Source organism: Carettochelys insculpta, chromosome 10 (genome assembly GCF_033958435.1).
Source record: "Carettochelys insculpta isolate YL-2023 chromosome 10, ASM3395843v1, whole genome shotgun sequence".
NCBI lineage: Eukaryota > Metazoa > Chordata > Testudines > Carettochelyidae > Carettochelys > Carettochelys insculpta.
Window position 1 is genome coordinate 5,431,354 of NC_134146.1, and position 20,559 is coordinate 5,451,912.

At 40.1% G+C, this 20,559-nt stretch overlaps 1 protein-coding gene and 1 long non-coding RNA gene across 7 annotated transcripts in view; one reads left to right on the forward strand and one right to left on the reverse strand.

Moving 5' to 3' along the window:
- Nucleotides 1-20,559, forward strand: part of LOC142018255 (uncharacterized) — a 42,670-nt gene that overhangs the window by 19,968 nt on the left and 2,143 nt on the right. For 3 of the 6 annotated variants that reach the window (XR_012646770.1, XR_012646766.1, XR_012646767.1), the window contains exons 2-4: nucleotides 4,875-4,972; nucleotides 6,248-6,341; nucleotides 11,159-11,341. This is a non-coding gene — a long non-coding RNA (uncharacterized LOC142018255). Of the gene's footprint in view, nucleotides 1-4,874; nucleotides 4,973-6,247; nucleotides 6,342-11,158; nucleotides 11,543-20,559 lie in introns of those variants that run through there. The other 3 variants (XR_012646771.1, XR_012646769.1, XR_012646768.1) reach the window with 2 other exon arrangements.
- Nucleotides 711-20,559, reverse strand: part of STAG1 (STAG1 cohesin complex component) — a 331,084-nt gene continuing 311,235 nt past the window's right edge. Inside the window, exons 30-35 of the mRNA XM_075003885.1 lie at nucleotides 17,423-17,628; nucleotides 12,700-12,871; nucleotides 9,350-9,460; nucleotides 4,827-4,941; nucleotides 3,232-3,312; nucleotides 711-3,141 (exon numbers count right to left, since the gene is read on the reverse strand). Coding sequence (XP_074859986.1) covers nucleotides 3,118-3,141; nucleotides 3,232-3,312; nucleotides 4,827-4,941; nucleotides 9,350-9,460; nucleotides 12,700-12,871; nucleotides 17,423-17,628 — 709 coding nt within the window. The 3' untranslated portion in view covers nucleotides 711-3,117. The remainder of the gene's footprint in view (nucleotides 3,142-3,231; nucleotides 3,313-4,826; nucleotides 4,942-9,349; nucleotides 9,461-12,699; nucleotides 12,872-17,422; nucleotides 17,629-20,559) is intronic.

Sequence of the window (20,559 nt, forward strand, 5' to 3'; positions counted from 1 at the left end):
AGTTGAGCTCAGGCTATGTGGACTGCAGAGGTGTTCCTGTGATTTACTGTGTTGCACAGGACTCCAATGCCCAAGTCCCTTTGTAGATTCAGGCCAGAGAAGTGATGCAACATGAACATCATCAGGACGATCTTCAGCAGTTCAGCCAATTATCTTTGAGAACCAGTACCAGCAGATACCTCTGTTCTCCCTGACACTAGGAGTGAGTGCATTCATAGCTTGGCACTGGTGAAAATCATGTCACGCTTTCAGACTCTCAATAGCAGTGGAAGAGACCTCAGGTCACCTAGGTGAATTTGTTAATCTTTAGCACAAACTCCAGCCTACTGGAACGTTAAGTCTCTTCATTTCTGAGTCATCCTCGTACTCTACCCACGTGGGGTGGGAATTACTAGAGCTTTAAGTGGAAGGTGTGTAATTCACCTGAAATGTATCTGAATCATGTCAAACACAATGTTGTTCTCTAATGTGAAACCCCCGTAATAGCTTAAAATTCCCAGACTCAAATGACAACTCAGCGTTACTGCAGACAACAACAAATCTCTTTTGCTGTGGGACTTTAGATGAGCAACACCACAGGAAGTTTGGAGAGGGAGCTGGGCCTTAAAGCAAAAGCTGCCTTTCAGCTTTAAGTTTAGGGGTGTTCTGTGGACTAGCCAGATGCTGTTTTAAAATGATGTATGGCGAAGAGGATGCTCACCACACACGTGTGACTTTGAATAGTTTATTAAAGGAAAGGTGAAGCATCAGTTTTAAATTGTACAAAAGGAAAAAACCTCATATTGCAAATGTACAATTTACAGAATTACTAGCAAAACCAATCAAGGAGACACTCTCAATACAAAAAACCTATTGACTGCAAACTGAACTGGAAACCCGTTGGAGGGGCTGTCCAAGTGACCTTTGTTGTGTTATACAGTAGTCTACAATGTACAACTCAGGGTTCAGTTTTCCACACAGAGGACTGTGAAGCACAAGGTTTGTCTGTGATTATGACTCAAACCATGCAGCATTTATTATGCTACTCTGCTCACAGAACAGCACTGGCACGATAATGCAGCCATTCCTACCAACCCTATACCCCCTGGGGGTAACCTGCAGCCTTGTTATAAAGCAATGATCCAGCAACCTCAGTGGCTGTTACAATAATCACCCATCTATCCTTGAGGAATGGCTGAATTACCAAGTTAAACATTTTTGGCAACTAAGTCTTTCTGAGAACTGTACACATTCTGAGAAAAATCTCAGCTGTTAAATGAAAAGAATGATTTGTTTATACATTAGTTGTGTTTCCCTCCCCAAAGGTAAGTAGTAGGTGTACATGTTTTTTTAAATGACCTTGTAAAAGCGAAAGCTCCATGATCATTTTTCAGTTGCTAATAAAAGCAACTCTAAACCTGCTGTGCTTGAAGTGGGTCAATCTGCTTTGTATCTGAAATGCTAACATTCAAACTCAGATTAACATATTGGTGCTGATTTTCAGAGGTGCTTGAGTCAGTGGGAGTTGTGGGTGGACAGATCTGTTGTCTGTAAGCACTTGGATGGCCACCCAGGAGAAATTCAGATGCCACCCAGCTGATCAGCAGAGCTCCCACAACCACTGACAGTGGGAAGCATGTGTTTATATTGGTGGTGCACACCTGCATGTGTTGGTGCACATAACAAAATTTATTCTACTCACTGATGGAAAAAATTAGAGGGAGCCCTGGTGGTCAGCACCTCTGAATATCAGACCAGTTTTAAACTACAGTAACAGCTACTAGGCAGAGTCATAAAATCTAAGCATAATGAGATTCCAAATCATTGAAGACACTGAAAATCTCTCATTACAATGAATTAGCTGAGAACTTTTTGGGTTTTTTACTTTTTTGAAAAATTGTATTTTTTTCAAATAATTACTCTTAATATGCACAGTTAACACTGAAAATGTAGCTGTAGTCCATTGTAAGCTTAAGAACTTCACCATCTAAGCACAAATTTCTATGCAGCACATACAGTACTTCTAACCGGCAAAATTAATTTACAAAAATAGCACAAAAGGGTATTTGCGGCATGGAAAGTAGAATTTTTATATGGTACAGTTAAAATTGCTTTGAGAATGCTAAAGCGATTCCTCCTCCCCTCCGCCCCCCCAATCTATTTTATATAGGAAAGTTGCTGTTTATGTACCTTGGATTGGCAGGGCATGAAATAGGTAGTAAAAACAGCAAAGTGACTACTTGAGAACCATTTGTGTGTTTTACTGAGAATACTTTATTTGCTGGTATAAGTTGCTAAAAATGCACAGAGCAAGTACCAATAGAAAATGTACTGTTTTTGTGTCCCCTAGTGCTATATAAAATGAATGTTACACAGCATCTGTTGGAAAAGTGGCTTCATGGACATCTCTTATTTTATGCCCCATTATAAATAAAAATAAATCTTCTCAAGAGTATAAAATCTGGGTTTATCATATCAGAATCTGACTTTTTTTTTTGGCAGAGACGCACTTCATTAGAATTCTAACCTCTTTTGTAAGAGTGTTCTGCTCTTTTCAATGCCTATGAGAGGATATACACGTACCATACTGTTAATTAAATCCAGTGTGTTCAAAAACACATTTCTGCAGCCAGAATGACCTGCTTATAGCATCATTGCTAGTCAGTCGCTGACAGGCATAGGTTTAATAAAAATGGCTAGCTTTTAAAACATAAAAAGGCAAATGTTAAAACAGTTTTAAATTGTACAGCAGAAAAATAAAGTTAAAAAGTTTTTTGTTTTCATTCAATGTTTTCAGAAAACATATGTAGAACAGTGTTTATTTTGACAGCTGTCTTAACAATTTAAAACTCCCTTCCCATCCAGAAAAAAAAACTGTATAAGGACAGTCAAGAACAGGGATACAAATGATTTTTAGGTCAGCCTTTCTCAGGTGATTGGATTGGCCAACATTCCTTTGTATCATTAAGAAGGTCCTCTTCTCCTCTTTCGCTACAAAATGGGATCGACCTTAATCATTTGGTTAAAAATCAAACCATATCACATCAAAAATGTGGTTTTCATACAAGCTATCACAGTATATAGGCCTCTAGCTCTAAACAATAGAGTTCCAAATTTGTAAAATGTCTTCTCCAGACTTCAGAACATAGGCATTCCAAATCCCTAGAACAATGATTAAAAATATTAGTTAACTTTGGAAGTAAAACAAAAAACTAGCAAACAAATGTCAAACAATGCTAGGTAAAATCTTACTGAATCATCCTCAATGATAGCTGCAGAGTCAAAGAAGTCCGGCCTCAATTCAGCTCGTTCTCGTCGGTTTCTTGAAGGTGGCTGAAAGAAGAAGTCATTTACTGAATTGTTCTCTGTATTCAGAAAGGAATAGTTCCTCATTTAGAGTAACATACTATTTAACATCACATAAAATAAATGTACGTACAGGATAAGAGGATATAGATACGGGATACAGAGAAGCATGTCCTCTGGTGAGGTGAGTTTGACAAGGATTTCTAGATACTAAGCCATGTCTACACTACGGACTACTGCTACGCAGCTATAGTGTTGTAGTGAATTCTTTCATCAATCCAGCGGCATCTATGTCAGGGGTTAATTTAGGATAGCACAATGCTTAAGAGTGTGACTTTTTTCACACTCTGGAGCACCACAGGTATGTTGACCTAACTGCCAAGTGTAGATGAGGCCTAACATAGGCCCAAATGCAGAAAAGTACCTTCAAGTATGTGCTTAACTGCAGTTTTTTCCAAGGGGATTTAGATTTAAGCATAAGTTCTTGCTTATATGCCTTTCCTGAATGGGGATGCTTTTACAGAATCAAGCCACAGCTGGGCTTCAGCCAACTACTTTTCTCATGCCACTCCAGGTTTGAAATTGGAATGTAACTATAGTAAATGTGTAGTCTATGTCAGGGTACGTTTGTTGTCTTTGGGTTTCATTCTACACTATTCAAGTCCATGGAAGTTTTCAATTGACCTGAATAGGGCCTAGATCAAATCCTTTGTCTGCTCTTATTGAAGTAATCACAAAAGAATAATTTTAAAACACTACTTGCAGGATGCAATGAGTGCTAATAATAATTGAGCCTTCTACTGCAGCAACTAAAGGGTTAATGATACCCCTGCAGAAAAGCAGAGCTCAAATCTTACACCATGTAACACTCTAGGTCGAAAAATTTTTCCTAAGATTATTTAGGATGGATAGGACAAAAGGAGCCTGGCTAACATGCAAAATGCTAGAGACAGTACAGTGAAAGTCCTTCCTTTTCCTAATATTGCATAATATGAAGCAACGTTATATTCAAAATTAAAATGACAGTCAATTCAGACTCAGCAAAAGAAAAGTAGCCAATCGGTTTTGTGACAAGCAGTCACTAGAGTCAAATGCTGCTAATGGATTTAAAAATAAGTACAACTTTTGTACAAATGAGGCACATGTACTGGTACTACTATGAACAGCCACCTGTACAAGGTTGGAAATGCCACCTCATGTTTTGGGGTATAAGCAGATCTGCTAGAAGAAAATATTCTCACAACTGGCTAGGTATATTATGGTGAGGTTTTTTAACCTTTGAGCACCAGGTACTTGTTACTGCCAAAACCAGGATACTACAGCATAACGGAAGGAGCCGTGACCAAATAACGATTCCTGTGATTCTTTAAGTGGGGTCCGTACTTATTGCTAATTATGGCTGGCCATCCAATCACCTTTCTCAATCAGGTGTTGAAAAAACTGGAAGGCAGGCAGACCATTTTGGAAAACTGTTTTTGAGTTTCCTCCCTTCTAACTATACTGACCCATTTAAAACTTATTACTAATCAAGCCTTACTGACCAGATCAATGACCATGGTGTCTTCAAACTCCTCATTCATATCCTCCAGCTGACCTCGTGAAGACATCATTACATCTTCGAAGATGGGCTCAGCATCATCCTCCATTAGACCCCGTCTGATTATTAAAGAGAAAAAACATTGTCAAGGTATTTAATCCTTCCAGCTATGGCTTTATTTTCTCTCTTTTTTTTTTCTTTTTAATTACAACCAACCAGCCTTACATGCTTTGAGCTGCAATTTAATACTGTAGACTGAAAACAAAAACCAACCCATTTATCATGTTATCAGCAGAACGGAGATCTTAGATGTCAAAATAAATGAACAAACTTTGAAATCCTAAGATAAAATATCCTAGATAAGTGCATTACAAGCAACGAAGAAGAGGTTACTCACTGTATGCATAAACTGTGGTTCTTTGAGATGTGTCCCCCTATGGGTGCTCACTTCAGGAGCACCTGTGCCTCTTAAGTCCGTAATTGAAAATTTTCAGTTAGCAGTGTCTGTTTCGCTCACATGTGCCCTACGCCATCTCATGCTGAACAATGACACTATATGGTGAAGCACTCATCCTTCCCTCTCCACCTTAATGTCCTATATAGAACAGTCAGAAGGAGTGGTATAGTGGAGCACTCGTTGGGGCACTCACTTAGAAGAACCATTGTTACTGCACAAAATGAATAACTACTTCTTCGAGTAGTGTCTCTCTGGGTGTGCGCCACTTCAGGTGACTTCTGAGTAGTATCCCCTGAAGGAACAGGGATTTGATGAATAAAAAGCAGAATTGAAGACAATACTGCAGTAGCAACCGTCTCATCAAATCCGGTGGCATGAATCAGGGCATGATGTTTCAAAAATATATGTACTGAAGTCCATGTAACCACGCTACATATTTCAGATGATGAACATTCTTAAGTAATGCTATAGCAGTTATCTATGGCCTGGCCCAATGTGCTATCACTTTGGAGGTATGAATACCTGTAGCATTATGGCAGGTGAGAACACACTTGATAGTCTCCAAGAAGAGATTATGGATCTCTTGGATCTATGTGTAGAGAAGATGAAGAGCCTAGATGACTTTCTACATTGCTTGGGCCTAAGTAGAAAGCCAAACATCCATGGTATGAAAACAGGATTCCTGCAAAGAGCCACAAAGGCACCAATATCCCTGACACTAATGACTGACATGATAGCTACTTAAAAGGCTGTATCATAGATAAATGGAACAGAGAACTGATTGCCAATCTCAAAATACAAATTGAGGTCCAGGTTGGAGTAGGGTCCCTAATCTGGGCCCAGAGATTCCCTAAACCCTTAATAAATATTAGATATAATATGGCTTAGATATTGGATAAGCAAAAATAGAGAATATTTTTACCAAATGTACATTAATCAAAACTAACCAATAACCATGACTTCTTGAGCCCCAACAGGTAATTCAGAATGACAAAGTGTCACTGACTCAGGCAGAAAGCAGTGATGACAACATCAATGGAAGAATCTCTTCTATTTCGACAGGTAAACTGTACAGGTTGACCTCTTCCTATTATTCAGTAACATTGAGGTCCTGATATGGAGAACAATTAGGTTGGATGAAACATGTGATCTGCATCCTATGACAGAAGATGAGGAATGGTTGAAAGCTTGAATTATTGTTGGACGCAGGTAAAACAGGCAAAGGTATTGAGCTTGTTTTGCCCTGGTTGGCACTATTAGGATAACTTTGACTATGTACTTTCCAATCCTGTTAATTAAGCTTAGAATCAGTGGCTTTGGAAGAAACAAATAAAACACTTTTTTCCAAGATGGAAGAAAATTCTCAAGGACGGGTGGCCTAGACTTGCTTCTGAGCAGAAAAGAGCATCCTATTTCTGCAAGTGATGGAGATATATTTGAAATATGCTGTGGAGAACTTGGGTATCTAGTTCCCCTTTGCAGTCCTGTGAAAAGTGCCTCCTGAAGACACTGGCTGTGGCGTTGTGAACACTTGAGAAGTAGACTGCTGAAATTTGGACCTGATGAATTATTCATGAGTTCTATGTTCCATGTTTCTCAACTAGGGTCATGTGTACCCTTAGGGGTTCACTAAGGTCTTCCGGGGGTATATCAAGTCATCCAGACATTTGCCTAGTTTTACAACAAGCTACATAAAAAAACGCTAGTAAAGTCAGCACAATCTAAAAGTTCAGACAGCAACTTGTTTCTAGTGCTTCATATGCCTCAGGGTAAAATGCAAATACAATATTTCTGTTCCAATTCCTTTATTTGATAATAAGATGGTAGAAAGTCTGCAAGTTTTTAGTAGTAGTCTTCTGTGATATTTTTGCATATTTTTGTAAGTAAGTAGTTTTTATGGGAGGAGTAACTTGGTGGTATGCAAAACAAATCTGACTCCTGAACAAGGTACAGGAATCTGGAAAGGCTGAATGGCACTTTTTTCAAAACCTCGGATTACCTTAGGACCATGTGGTATGCCTACCCTTAGGGGTATGCAAGATACATCTTGGGAGACTCTACAAATAAAAGGTTGAGAAACAATGATATAGAGCATGCAAGATTATGCAAGTTTATTATGACCCTAACTGATTCACCCTTGATGAGAGGTAGGAAATGCGGGCAAAACCATCTGACAGCCATGGTCTTCAACAGACTGATGTGGAGATCAATGTTCCCTCTAATTTTTTCCATTCATGTGCAGAATAAATTTTGTTATGTGCTCCAAGGTATGTGTAGATATGTGCCACAAAAAGAAACACAAGCTGCCAGTTGTGGGTGCTTTGCTAATCAGCGGGGAGGCACCTGAATCTCTCCTGGGTGGCTGCCCAAGTGCTCATCTTACAGTGAAATCTGGGGGAGACTGTTTTCCTGAATTGTCCCTCTGCCCTCAGCTGTGAAGGCGCTGAGGTTGGGTCTCATTCCAGCACTGATTTGTCTGTTAAAAGTAACTGGTGGATCTCAGTAACAGAAATGCCTCCACAGATGTTGAGTTGATCCTGCCACCAGTCTAGGAGCTTCTTTACTTGTAGAGAAACCATCACCTGTCTGTCCATGGTATCTCAGACAACCCGGGAAGCAACAGACGTGCAGCCATACGTGACTGATCACAAAGATTTAAAAGATTCTGTGTCCCAGGAGTTGGAGACAGCTTTTTATTGTTGTCCAAGGGCTCCCCTGAATGGCCTATACCCGACCTGATGAAGTTACAAATCTATCTAAGGGAAGGTACAGTCAGGGTGTTAAGTTTTAATGAACCCTTATAAAAAGTATCTTCTGTACAGGGGTTAACATGAAAGTTTCTACATTAAGTTGAAGACCCTGATTGCTAGAACAGAGCAAGGGCTGTTAGGGAGGAACAGAGAACTGCTTCATGGGAATAATCCTTGAGTGGTATGAGTGGTACCTTGTTGAGGTACAGGAATACTAAGATCTCTTTTTTATTGGGTATAAGCACCCACCATCATCAAGATGTCTGAGAAAATCTGTAGGACCAAAGAAAGGTCCAAAAAAACCATCTGATACTGGAAATTACCCTGGCCTATAGCGAAGTGTAGATAATTCCTGTGTGATGTGTGTATCATTAAACAAAAACAGACATTTTGTAATTTGAGGGCTGAAGACCAATCCCCTTTCTCTAGTGAAAGAAAAGGAGGTTACTTACCTGTAACTGGATGTTCTTCAAGATTGTCAACAGTGTGCTCTTGTGGACAAGAAGGCTGCATTAGTAGGGGCATTGCCAGCAGATCAAGGGAAGTGGTTATTCCTTTTTATTTGACACTCGTAAAGCCACATCTGGAGTACTCAGTTCTGTTTTACACTCCCTCCCCCCCACCCAGCAAACTACAGAAACAATGCGAACAAATTGTAGCATGTCCACAGAGGACAATAAAGCTATAGCGGGCCTGGGGCACAAGACTTATGAGGGAGACTGAGGGAACTGGACTTTAGTGTTCGGAAGAAGAATGAAGGGGGATTTGATAGCAGCCTTCAACTACCTAAAAACAAAACACAACAAGGAGCAATGGTCTCAAGTTGGAGTGGGGGAGATATAGGTTGGATATTAGGAAAAACTATTTCACTAGGAGTATGGTAAACCTGTGGAACAGGTTGCCTAGGGAGGTGGTAGAATCTCCATCCTTAGTGTCTTTTAAAGCCAGGCTTGACAAAGCCCTGGCTAAAATCATTTTGTTGCGGTTGGTCCTGCATTGAGCAGGGGACTGGGCTAGATGACCTCCTGAGGTCTCTTCCAACCCTATTCTTCGATGATTCTATGATACTCTTATGTTTGAAGTGCTCTGATGGGTGGGACCACAGTGATCAATGCCTTGCAGAGCTAAATGCCAATCGTTAGCCCTTATTCTCTGTGCTAATGCACATAACTCCATAAAGCATGCTTTTAATAAAACAGGTATAATATTATATAAACCCTAACAGAGCAGGAACTACACAGGACCAGATTAGGTCCATCATTAATAGATTGAGCAAAATTATTCATCAGGAAAAGGACCCTTGGTGGTCTGAACACTTACACTGCATGCCTTACACCACTTCTTCCTTTCATGTAGTTCATTCCTGTCCTGTCCTTTCGATTTAAATCTTCTAGCTTCTGCTGGCCCAACCAAGATATCTGCATCTGGGGACTAACATACATACAGCAACATTACTAATTTGATCCCAGCACTGATTTTGTATTTATTATTTTTAGATACCATGTCTGTAAGTTTCTTCTCAGGCCCACGTCAAGAAACCATATCAATTATAACCTTCAGAATCCTTTCTACAATTTGCTCCTCATTGCATATGCTAACACAATTCCATTAAACATTCTGCAATAAAACTAGCTACCTGCTATGGTAATGCTACATTATTTCTAAAGGGGGAGAGCTATTCTCTCTTATTATGCATGACTGGCTCAAATCAAGCAAAGCACAAAGTAAAATTAATAACAGAGAGGAAGCCGTGCTAGTCTATACACTATCAAAACAAAAAGCAGTCAAGTAGCACTTTAAAGACTAGCAAAATAGTTTATCAGGTGAACTTTCGTGGGACAGACCCACTTCTTCAGACCATAGCCAGACCAGAACAGACTCAATATTTAAGGCACAGAGAACCAAAAACAGTAAGCAAGGAGGACAAATCAGAAAAAGATAATCAAGGTGAGCCAAGTATAAATGTAATTCTTGACCTTCCCCTCACCCCTCCACTCTCTGATTTGCTCACCTTGATTATCTTTTTCTGATTTGTCCTCCTTGCTTACTGTTTTTGGTTCTCTGTGTCTTAAATATTGAGTCTGTTCTGGTCTGGCTATGGTCTGAAGAAGTGGGTCTGTCCCACGAAAGTTCACCTAATAAACTATTTTGCTAGTCTTTAAAGTGCTACTTGACTGCTTTTTGTTTTGATAGTAAAATTAGTGTGTGTTGTAGTGGGCACCCAAATTTCACAGACAAAAAGGAAAGCAAAATGCTTTTAAGAATATAGTACCAAATACTTACAGCACAGTTACTACACTCATGACACTTGGAAGGGCAGGATGTGCAAATGAGGTAAGGAATTCAACAATCAAGAACCACCAAGTTTTTAATTTTCATCGTTACCGCCTATCAAACCTCAAAAAATAAACTAGGATCACCAGGTACTCAGGAAAAGCAAACTCACTTAAAAGGATTGGAGTCTTTTAGTTAGGCATTTTGTTTACTATTTTGCATAAACAGTTAAACTGTCAAGAGCACCTAACTTATTTTCCACAAGGCTCAGACCCCTAAGTACCTGAGATGCTTTGAAAATGAGAAGTAGAGTCCTTCAGTCACTTAAATGCTTTGAAAAATTTTATCCAGAATTAATTTTCTGAGGATTTACAATTAAATTCATTACATTTGTTGAGAAGTAAAAAAAATCAGCAGTTTAGCACGTAGTGTCAGATATTTGTGGTATCTAATCGTCATAATAATGAAGTAGCAGTTTTCAAATTTCACTTTTATTTTGAACACAATTGCTACGATGACACTAGTGAGTTTTGTACACAAAGCTGGGGTTTTGACGACAAAATCGTTGGGCATCTACATACAAAATGCTTTTTGTCAACAGAAACTGTCAACAAAATGCTGTGTAGCTGCTCCAGGGGCCTTTCTGTAGACAGAGTAGATCAAAGATTGATCCGCTTTATGTGTAGAGGCAATCTGTCAACAGAAGTTTCGTAGGAACATCTCTTCCAACAGTAACGTATTTAGACAGATTGCTGTAATGTAACTAGCCAATGAAATCTTGAAAGCTTGATTTTTAAAGGATTAATGGACATTTTTTTCTTCAATGCTCATAACTGAATATTTCTTTCTCAACAGAGTCTAAGGGATAAAATTCTACTGGAGAATTCCAGGAAGAAGCGCTCTCTTCCAAAATGAGTACCAAATAAGCTCTCAAACAGACTGACATCACAAACTGTCCTACTGTAGGTGTCTCCATTCATCTTCCCACAGTACTCCTCTCCACCTCCTGATTGCACAGGGACCACCGCCTTTCCTGAGGTTGCTTGACTTCACTCTTGTTGAAAATGCTGAGTGGCACTGGCCATTTTGAAAGAGGGCATCTTACAGCCCCAATTCCATTGAGAAGAATGGGAGATTGAGGCCATCATGAGCTCTTCTTCCCAAATGTCTCTAAAGATTTTATGCCAAAAACTCTACTGAAACTAGCTAAACTTTCAGTTATTAAATAAGCAAAATGTGCCTGTAATCTTACATATTTCTTTTCAAAAGGTGCACATTGCTCCAGATCTATGCAATAGTGAGGGACAGGAGGAAAGGGAGAAACAAAGCTGTAAGCATATTTGTGTATGTATGTCCACACAAACAGGGAAAAGTAAAGGATACAGAAGGGATTGGAAAAATGATGCATGCTTACAAAGGAATGCTTTGGACAGGAGAAACAGGGTGTATTCATTGGTTGCTTTGAACTACACTGGCAAAACAAAATTCCTGTAAACTCAGTTTCACAGGTTAGTGTAGCCTGGCTGCTCTGCTCCAGAATAACAAAGCAGCCAGAGCATAACAGTGACTGCCTATAGACATCAAAACAAACAAAATATATGGTTGATATTACATATCAACTTACTAGAAATATCACATAGAAGTATTCCCAATTTCTTTTTCAGTGTTTATGTATGAGCATCTAAAAACTCCCAAACTACGAAAAAATTGAATAAACAGCAGAAGATGAGGGGAGTTATAATTAATCTCCAAACATGTGTTATACAGAAAACAGATGTAAGTTAAGCTTAAAAGAAATTCAAACATTTTCCAAGTTATGAAAATGCATAGAAGAGGAACCCAAATAACCTTAGCTCTACCCTGTAGTGGTGAAAAAATTAAAAGAAAACTTCATGTCTTTAAAAATCACTTAAAACTGAGTGTGTCACAAATAATAAAAAGCCTCAATAGAATCATTGTTACTATACCAGATGCTGAAATATATTTCCCCCTTAAAATATGGATATGTCCTCTCTACCTTTGTTTTATAACTTTTTTGGGAATCTAAAAAATTATATTATTTAACATGATTTACACCAGGCAAGAGATTTTTTTCCCCATAATATAGATTACAAATGTAAAAGTACAAAAATGCTATCAAAACAAAAAGCAGTCAAGTAGCACTTTAAAGACTAGCAAAAGAATTTATTAGGTGAGCTCACCTAATAAATTATTCTGCTAGTCTTTAAAGTGCTACTTGACTGCTTTTTGTTTTGATAGTATATAGACTAGTACGGCTCCCTCTCTTTTACTATACAAAAATGCTGTATAATTGCTACTGCTCATATCAACTGTTTAATTTAGAACGTGTTTCTTGTTCAGCACAATACTCTTTATCCTAACATGTTAGTACATACTTGTGTAAAAAATCTTGTTCAGATCCATGTTCTGATTCATGCTCTTGAATCTGCTCTCCCATTTGTCTAGTGTTCTCTCTCAGAACAGTTGAAGTGAGCTGTGGTGTTTGTAGAGCCCCCGGAGTTTGAATGGTGTCATTCCTGTTTAGCCACGAGCCTTCCAGACTCTCTTCTGTAGAAATATAAATTACATTTAGCTAGTTACTTGACACAGTAGATGTATTCAGCGCAATATTACTATCACTCACTACTTATTTGAGTCAACTTTTAAACAGGTGACACTGTGTAAAGTGTAAACTTTAGAACACAGAGGCTAGGTCTACACTTGCCCCCAACTTCAAAGGGCGCATGGTAATCAGGGTGACGGGGGATTACTAATGAAGTGCTGTGGTGAATACGCAGCACTTCGTTAGGCTAATTCCCCCCGCCGCAACTTCCAAGTGTCAAAATTTTGAGGAGTAAAGGGACTTTGAAGTAGTGCAGGTGCTTCGAAGTGCCTGTGGCTAAACACATGCCAGGACTTCGAAGTTTGATGCTTCGAAGTTGCCACAGGAGAGAATTAGCCTAATGAAGTGCTGTGTATTCACCACAGCACTTCATTAGTAATCTCCCATCGCCCAGATTAACATGCCCCCTTTGAAGTTGGGGACAAGTGTAGACAAGCCTATAGAGTATTAATTCAGGACTTGATTAATGTATTTATGCACTGGCACAGATCACTGTGTCAGTTGGAGCAAATTCTGAAAAATTATAAGCTTACTAATTCAATATTTTATCACAAGAAAGTAACTGGATGATAGATCAATCTGAATTAGTCTCTAAGAAATGTAATTACCAGCTCTAATTTAATTTTGTATTAGTACTGAGGAGGAAGGATCCCAACTCCTAATGGCAAAGGAGGATTAGGAACAAAAATCATCCCCTTCTCTGAACTTCGTGCTATTCCTAACATTTCAGCTTCAAAAAAGATATAGCTAAATCATAATAATAATAATAACTGTTCTATGGTGGGGTCTAGAAAACTAGACTGTGTCGCACATACACAGAGGAAAAAGATGGGTCCTGCTCTAAAGCACTTAAAATCTATAACACAAAACTATAACAATGAGATGAGGAGCAGCACAGGATAAGATAGAGATCTGGCCAAGGATGGGTCATCACAGACTTTGGTGGGAGTGGAGTGAAAAGAAGCTAGAAAGGACAGTCTCTGTTTATGATGTATGTAGAAGACAAGAACCCCAGATAGCAATTGCAGACAGAATATTCAGTGAGCCTACAGATGAAGGGAAAAAGGGAGCTGGAGGGGTAGCAGGAGATGCAATCACAGTCAATCATGAGTTTTATTTTAAATGGGAGAAACTAAAGGACACATCCTTGTTCACTGGAGAATGAATAAAGGGAAGGGAAGGTTGAGTTTAACCGTTTTATTCATGAGTTCTGCATTCATGCATAGACATAGAATCATAGAACACTACAACTGGAAGGGATCTCAAGAGGTGATTAAGTCCAGTTCCCTGCCCTCTTGGCAGGACCATACACCATCTAGAAACTCCCCAACAGATATCTATCTAACCTGCTCTTAAATATCTCCAGCGATGGAGATTCCACAACCTCCCCAGGTAACTTAGTCCAGGTGTTTAATCACCCTGACAGTTGGGAAGTTTTTCCTAATGTCTAATCTAAATGTCCCTTGCTGCAGTTTAAGCCCATTGCTCCTTGTCCTATCCTCGGAAGCCCTCCTCCTTGTAACCCTCTTTGAGGTACTTGGAAACCACTATCATGTCTCCTCTAAGTCTTCTTTTCTAAACTAAACAAGCCCAGTTCCTTCAGTCTTCCCTCATAGCTCATGTTCTCTAGACTTTTAATCTTTCTTGTTGCTCCTCCCTTGGAGCTTCTCCAATTTCTCCACATCTTTCTTGAAATGTGGTGCCCAGAACTGGATACAATACTCCAACTGAGGCCTAATGAGCGCTGAGTAGAGCGAAAGAATGACTTCTCGTCTCTTGCTCACAACACTCCTGTTAACATATCCCAGACTCAAATTTGCTTTTTTGCAACAGCATCACACACTTAACACACTTTACTTGTGGTCCACTATGATCCCTAAATCCCTTTCTGCAGTACTCTTTCCTAGACAACTAGGTTTGCCTCACAACCTCAGTCGTGCGGAATGCAATGCCATCCACAGCCTCAGAAACAACCCTGACATTATAATCAAAGAGGCAGATAAAGGAGGAGCTACTGTCATCATGAACAGGTCTGACTACCAGAAGGAGGCTTCCAGACAACTCTCCAATACCAAAGTTTACAGGCTACTTTCCTCAGATCCCACCGAGGAATACACTAAGAAACTACACCATCTACTCAGGGGACACCCTACACAAGCACAAGAACACATTTATACCAACACACCTCTAGAGCCCCGTCCGGGGCTATTCTACCTACTACCCAAGATCCACAAACCTGGAAATCCTGGACGCCCCATCATCTCGGGCATTGGCACTCTCACTGAAGGACTGTCTGGTTATGTGGACTCTCTCCTCAGACCCTATGTCACCAGCACTTCCAGCTATCTCCGAGACTCCACTGACTTCCTGAGAAAACTGCAATACATTGATGACCTACCAGAAAACACTATCCTGGCCACCATGGATGTAGAGGCTCTCTATACCAACATCCCACACAAAGATGGAATAAATGCTGTCCGGAACAGTATCCCTGATGATGCTACAGCACATCTGATGGCTGAGCTCTGTAACTTTATCCTCACACACAACTATTTCAGATTTGGCGACGATATATACTTCAAATCAGAGGCACAGCTATGGGTACCTGCATGGCCCCTCAATATGCCAATATTTTCATGGCTGACCTGGAACAGCGCTTCCTTAGCTCTCGTCCACTAACACCCCGTCTCTACTTACACTATATTGATGACATCATCATCATCATCTGGACCCATGGGAAGGAGACTCTGGAGTAATTCCACCGGGACTTCAACAACTTTCACCCCAACATCAACCTCAGCCTGGAACAGTCCACACAGGAGATCCACTTCCTGGACACCACGGTGCTAATACACGATGGCCACATCAATACCGCCCTGTACCGTAAACCCACTGACCGCTACGCCTACCTTCATGCCTCCAGCTTCCATCCCAGACACACCACACGATCCATTGTCTACAGCCAAGCACTAAGATATAACCGCATTTGCTCCAACCCCTCCGACAGAGACACACCCCTACAGGAATCTCTACCAAGCATTCTTGAAACTGCAATACCCACCTGAGGAAGTGAAAAAACAGATCAACAGAGCCAGACATGTGCCACGAAGCCTCTTACTACAGGATAAGGCCAAGAGAGAAACCAACAGAACACCACTAGCCATCACCTACAGTCCTCAGCTAAAACCTCTACAGCGCATCATCAGGGATTTACAACCCATCCTGGACAATGATCCCCCACTTTCACGGGCCTTGGGAGGCAGACCAGTCCTTGCCCACAGACAACCTGCCAACCTGAAGCAAATCCTAACCAGCAACTATACACCGGACCACAGTCACTCTAACTCAGGGACCCATCCATGCAACAAACCTCGTTGCCAGGTCTGCCCACATATCTACCCCAGCAACACCATTACAGGACCTAACCAGATCAGCCACACCATCGTGGGTTCATTCAGCTGCACATCTACCAATATAATTTATGCCATCATGTGCCAGCAATGCCCCTCTGCTATATACATCGGACAAACTGGACAGTCTCTACGTAAAAGAATAAACGCACACAAATCAGATATCAGAAATGGCAATATACAAAAACCCGTAGGAGAGCACTTCAATCTCCCAGGACACACAGTAGCAGACTTAAAAGTAGCTATCCTACAGCAAAGAAATTTCAGGACCAGACTGCAAAGAGAAATTTCTGAGCTACAATTCATCTGCAAATTCGACGCCCTCAGCTCAGGCTTAAACAAAGACTGTGAATGGCTGGCTAAATACAAAAGCAGCTTCCCCTCCCTTGGTGTTCACACCTCCAGATCAACTGCTGGTAGTAAGCCTCACCCTTGCTGACTGAGCTAACCTTGTTATCCCCACCCTTGCTCTGGCTTATTTATACTTGGCCCTGCAGATTTCCAAGACCAGCATCTGATGAAGTGAGTCTGTGCTCATGAAAGCTCATGTTCAAAACTTTTCTGTTAGTCTATACAGTGCCACAGGACCCTTTGTTGCTCTTTCCTAGACAGCCACTTTCCATTTTATATGTATGAAGCTGATTGTTTCTTCCTAAGTGGAGTACTCTGCATTTGGCCTTATTAAACTTGATCCTCTTTACCATTTCTCCAGTTTGTCCAGACTATTTTGAATTATGAGCCAATCCTTCAAGGCAGTTGCAACCCCTCCCAGACTGGTACCATCCGCAAACTTAGTAAGTGTACGCTCTATGCCAGGATCTAAATCATTGATGAAGATATTGAATAGAACTGGTCCCAAAACAGATACCTGCGGAACCCCACTTGTTACGCCCTTCCAGCGTGACTGTGAACCGTTCATAACTACTTTCTAAGAATGGTTATCCAGCCAGATATGCATCTCCCTTATAGTGGCACCATCTAAGTTGTATTTGCCTAGTTTATTGATAAGAAGATGATGTGAGACTGCGTCAAAAACATACTAAAGATGACTTATCCCTAAATTGCATATGGTAAAACCATACATACCCTCAACCCTTTTTTTGTGAAGTGGAGGCCGTCCTTTCTTATTCCTCACTGAAGATGCTTTGCTGCTACTACTTCCGCTGTTCACAGACATCCTGTCATCTTCACCCCCAGTAACTAGTGAGTTTCTATAGGAAATTAGTGGAAGCCATACATCTTCCCTCCGTTCCATCATTTGTTCTGTCAGGAACTTCTCTAAGTATGAGTGACTGTGAAAACAGAAGACAATGTGTAAAATAATGTTTCTTTGCATCATCTTCCCTCTACCCAATGCATAAGGGGCCCTCCTTCACAGTTTGATCTTGAGAACCTGATGAACTCCTATGCCATTTCTTCCTATTTTCTTTCCTCTTTCCAATGGAAGTGACAATAAAATTCCCTTCACAAACAATTAAAATAGCTGTTTAAGTATCTACAAATATTCCCTGAGAAAAAATGCAAAATGTCAAAAATGTTCTTTCCCTCATAACACACCCATTGTGGTCTGAAATAGTTCACCACATTTATAAAACACCTGAACGCTATTTTTAGTCTCAAGCCCCATTACAATTAGTACACATATTCCCTCCATGTAAATAGATGGACTGAATGTGGCAATGTTGTGACCACTCATATAGTTTTTCAGAGGAACAGTGACTGAATTATTTTTTCAAACACAAATAATTATATTGACATTAAAGGATTGACAGTTTGTAGGCACTGGAGCCTAACTGTTCCTGCACAAGAGCATACATACTTGCCATCCTGTTGCAAAAAAAATGAGGGCCTACTTTCCAAATAAGGTCTCCACCAACTATAAGTTTGTGTGCATATTCTGGTGAACTTGAGGCTTTTTTTCTGTCTTTTTCAGTTATTTAACCATGTGATCTAAAACAATCAGTAAGAGTATATGATAATCCATACAAAACTACGTTAAAACAAAGTTAAGCACCCAAATGTTAGGAAATCCCAGAATTAGGGATGCCCTTGCTACCTTAACTGTGACCTGTTAAGGAAATGCATTTTAATACAACCTTTAGTTACATTTTCATTTAACACAGCACCCCCCTAGATGTTTCATTGACAGTGAAGGTCAAACCTAGGACTTCTGAAGTTAAAAGTATGAAATTCTATTTCCCGGACTACATGACTCAGTTAAAGTAGTCAGGCAGACATTAAATCAAAAACAAGCCTGGATGATGGAGAGAAAAACAAGTAAGTCTCATTTGGCAAAAAGCCAACAAGTTAAGCCAAAGTTAATCAAAATACCAAAGAAAGTGAAGAGAAGAAATGTTTTAATTGCTTCCCCACCAAGGCTAGGATAATGGAACATAAAGAACTGGAAGAGCTCTTGTATGAGCATAGTTTCAACCTAACTGGCATTACAAATAACTCGTGGGAAGATTCACGACTGAAATCTTAAAATCCCTGTTTGTAACTTATTTAGGAAGCAATAAAAGAGCAAAAGGAGAGGGAGAGAAGCATTCTATGTTAAAAATTGCATTACTGGTTTTCAAGTCACTGATGATCTGGAAGAAAATAATCTTGCATGTTTGTGGACTAATGTCCTAACAGATAAAGCAAAAAATGGTGTTTGCCAGAGATTGGCAAATGACACTGGAGAACAGGATGACTGACTCCTTACATACACATCTATAATTTGTAGGGAAAAAAGTTGCATTATTATGGGAGACAGTCTGTGTGGGGCAAGACAGAGGGACCTCATGCTGCCAATGCTAAAGCACCTTCAGAACTTCTAAATATTAAAGATGTAGGTATATTATGGGTAAACTTCTTAACTCAAAAAGTGCTGACTCCAACAAGGGGAATTCTATATCACACTTTGCCTTGTAGCTATGGTTTTATCTCTTCCCCTGCCCCCAACTATGTTTTTCTCTCCCCCTCCAACAGAGCAAGAAGCTAGGCCGGGGGGACCCCCAGCCCTGCGGCTGGGACATGGAGCCTTGCTGGCACCCCAGCCATGGGTAACATTGCTGTGGAGGTGCCTGTACACAGTACTGGCACGTATCACCAGAATAAAAGTCATGTGCACTGCTTCAGAAGGGTCAGTATCGTAAAAATGGACAAAACTGACGAGCCAAATCAGTGCACACAAATGAATAATAATTGTGAATTGTTACATCTGAAGATAGTCATAGTACAAAAATAACAACAGAAGAGAAAATGCATAGGGAGAAATATGTGGACAGCATAGTCACAGACATTAAAGAGTTTTTAAATATTTTGTAAGCAAAAAGATGACTAACATTAGTATTGGTCTGTTACTGATAGAAATGATAGATTGGTCAAAAACAATGCAAACAAGGCAGTAAATATTTCTCTTCTGTATTTGGGAATAAATCAGATGACACCATCACACCAAACAATGATGAAATAATTTCCATTTCACTAGTGTTTCAGGAGAATGTTAAACAGCAGCTACTAAACTAGGCATTTTGAAATCAGTAGACACAGACAGCTTTCAGTCAAGATTTTTAAAAGAATTGGCCAAAGAGCTCTCTGTATCATAAATGCAGATTTTCAGTAAACTGGGAACAGTGGGAAAGTTCCACAGGAACAATGGCAAGTTAGTATTATTATAGGGCAGCCATATCTCCCTGTCACAAATAAAGGACAGGGAGATATGAGGGGGGAGAGGTGGCTCCTGGCTGCACCAAGCCCCAGGGATCTGGAGCTCCTTCCTCCCTAGGGAAGTGGTGGCCGCAGGTGCTCCCTACCCAGAGCCCTGGGAAAGTGGCGACCGTGGGTGCTCTTGCCTCCACCCCCAATCCCCGAGGGACTAAATACAGGACAGTTCATCCCTTTTAAAATATAAGTAGGGACACCTTTTTGGAGTCCCAAATACAGGACCATCCCACCCCATACAGGACCGATGGTCACCCTCTACTGATAGAATATTTAAATAGAGTCAAAGGTATGATCCACATAATTATAAATCAATGCTGACCAAAATGTAGGAACAGCTGACACAGAATTCATATAATAAAGAATTAAAGGAGGGCAATATAATTAATACCAATTAACATGGATTTATAAAAATAGACAATGCAAAATTAACATGGTAACTTTCTTGACAAGATTGCAATTTTGGTTCAAAAGGTAATGGTGTTTATGTAATAGACTTCTGCAAGGCATTTGCC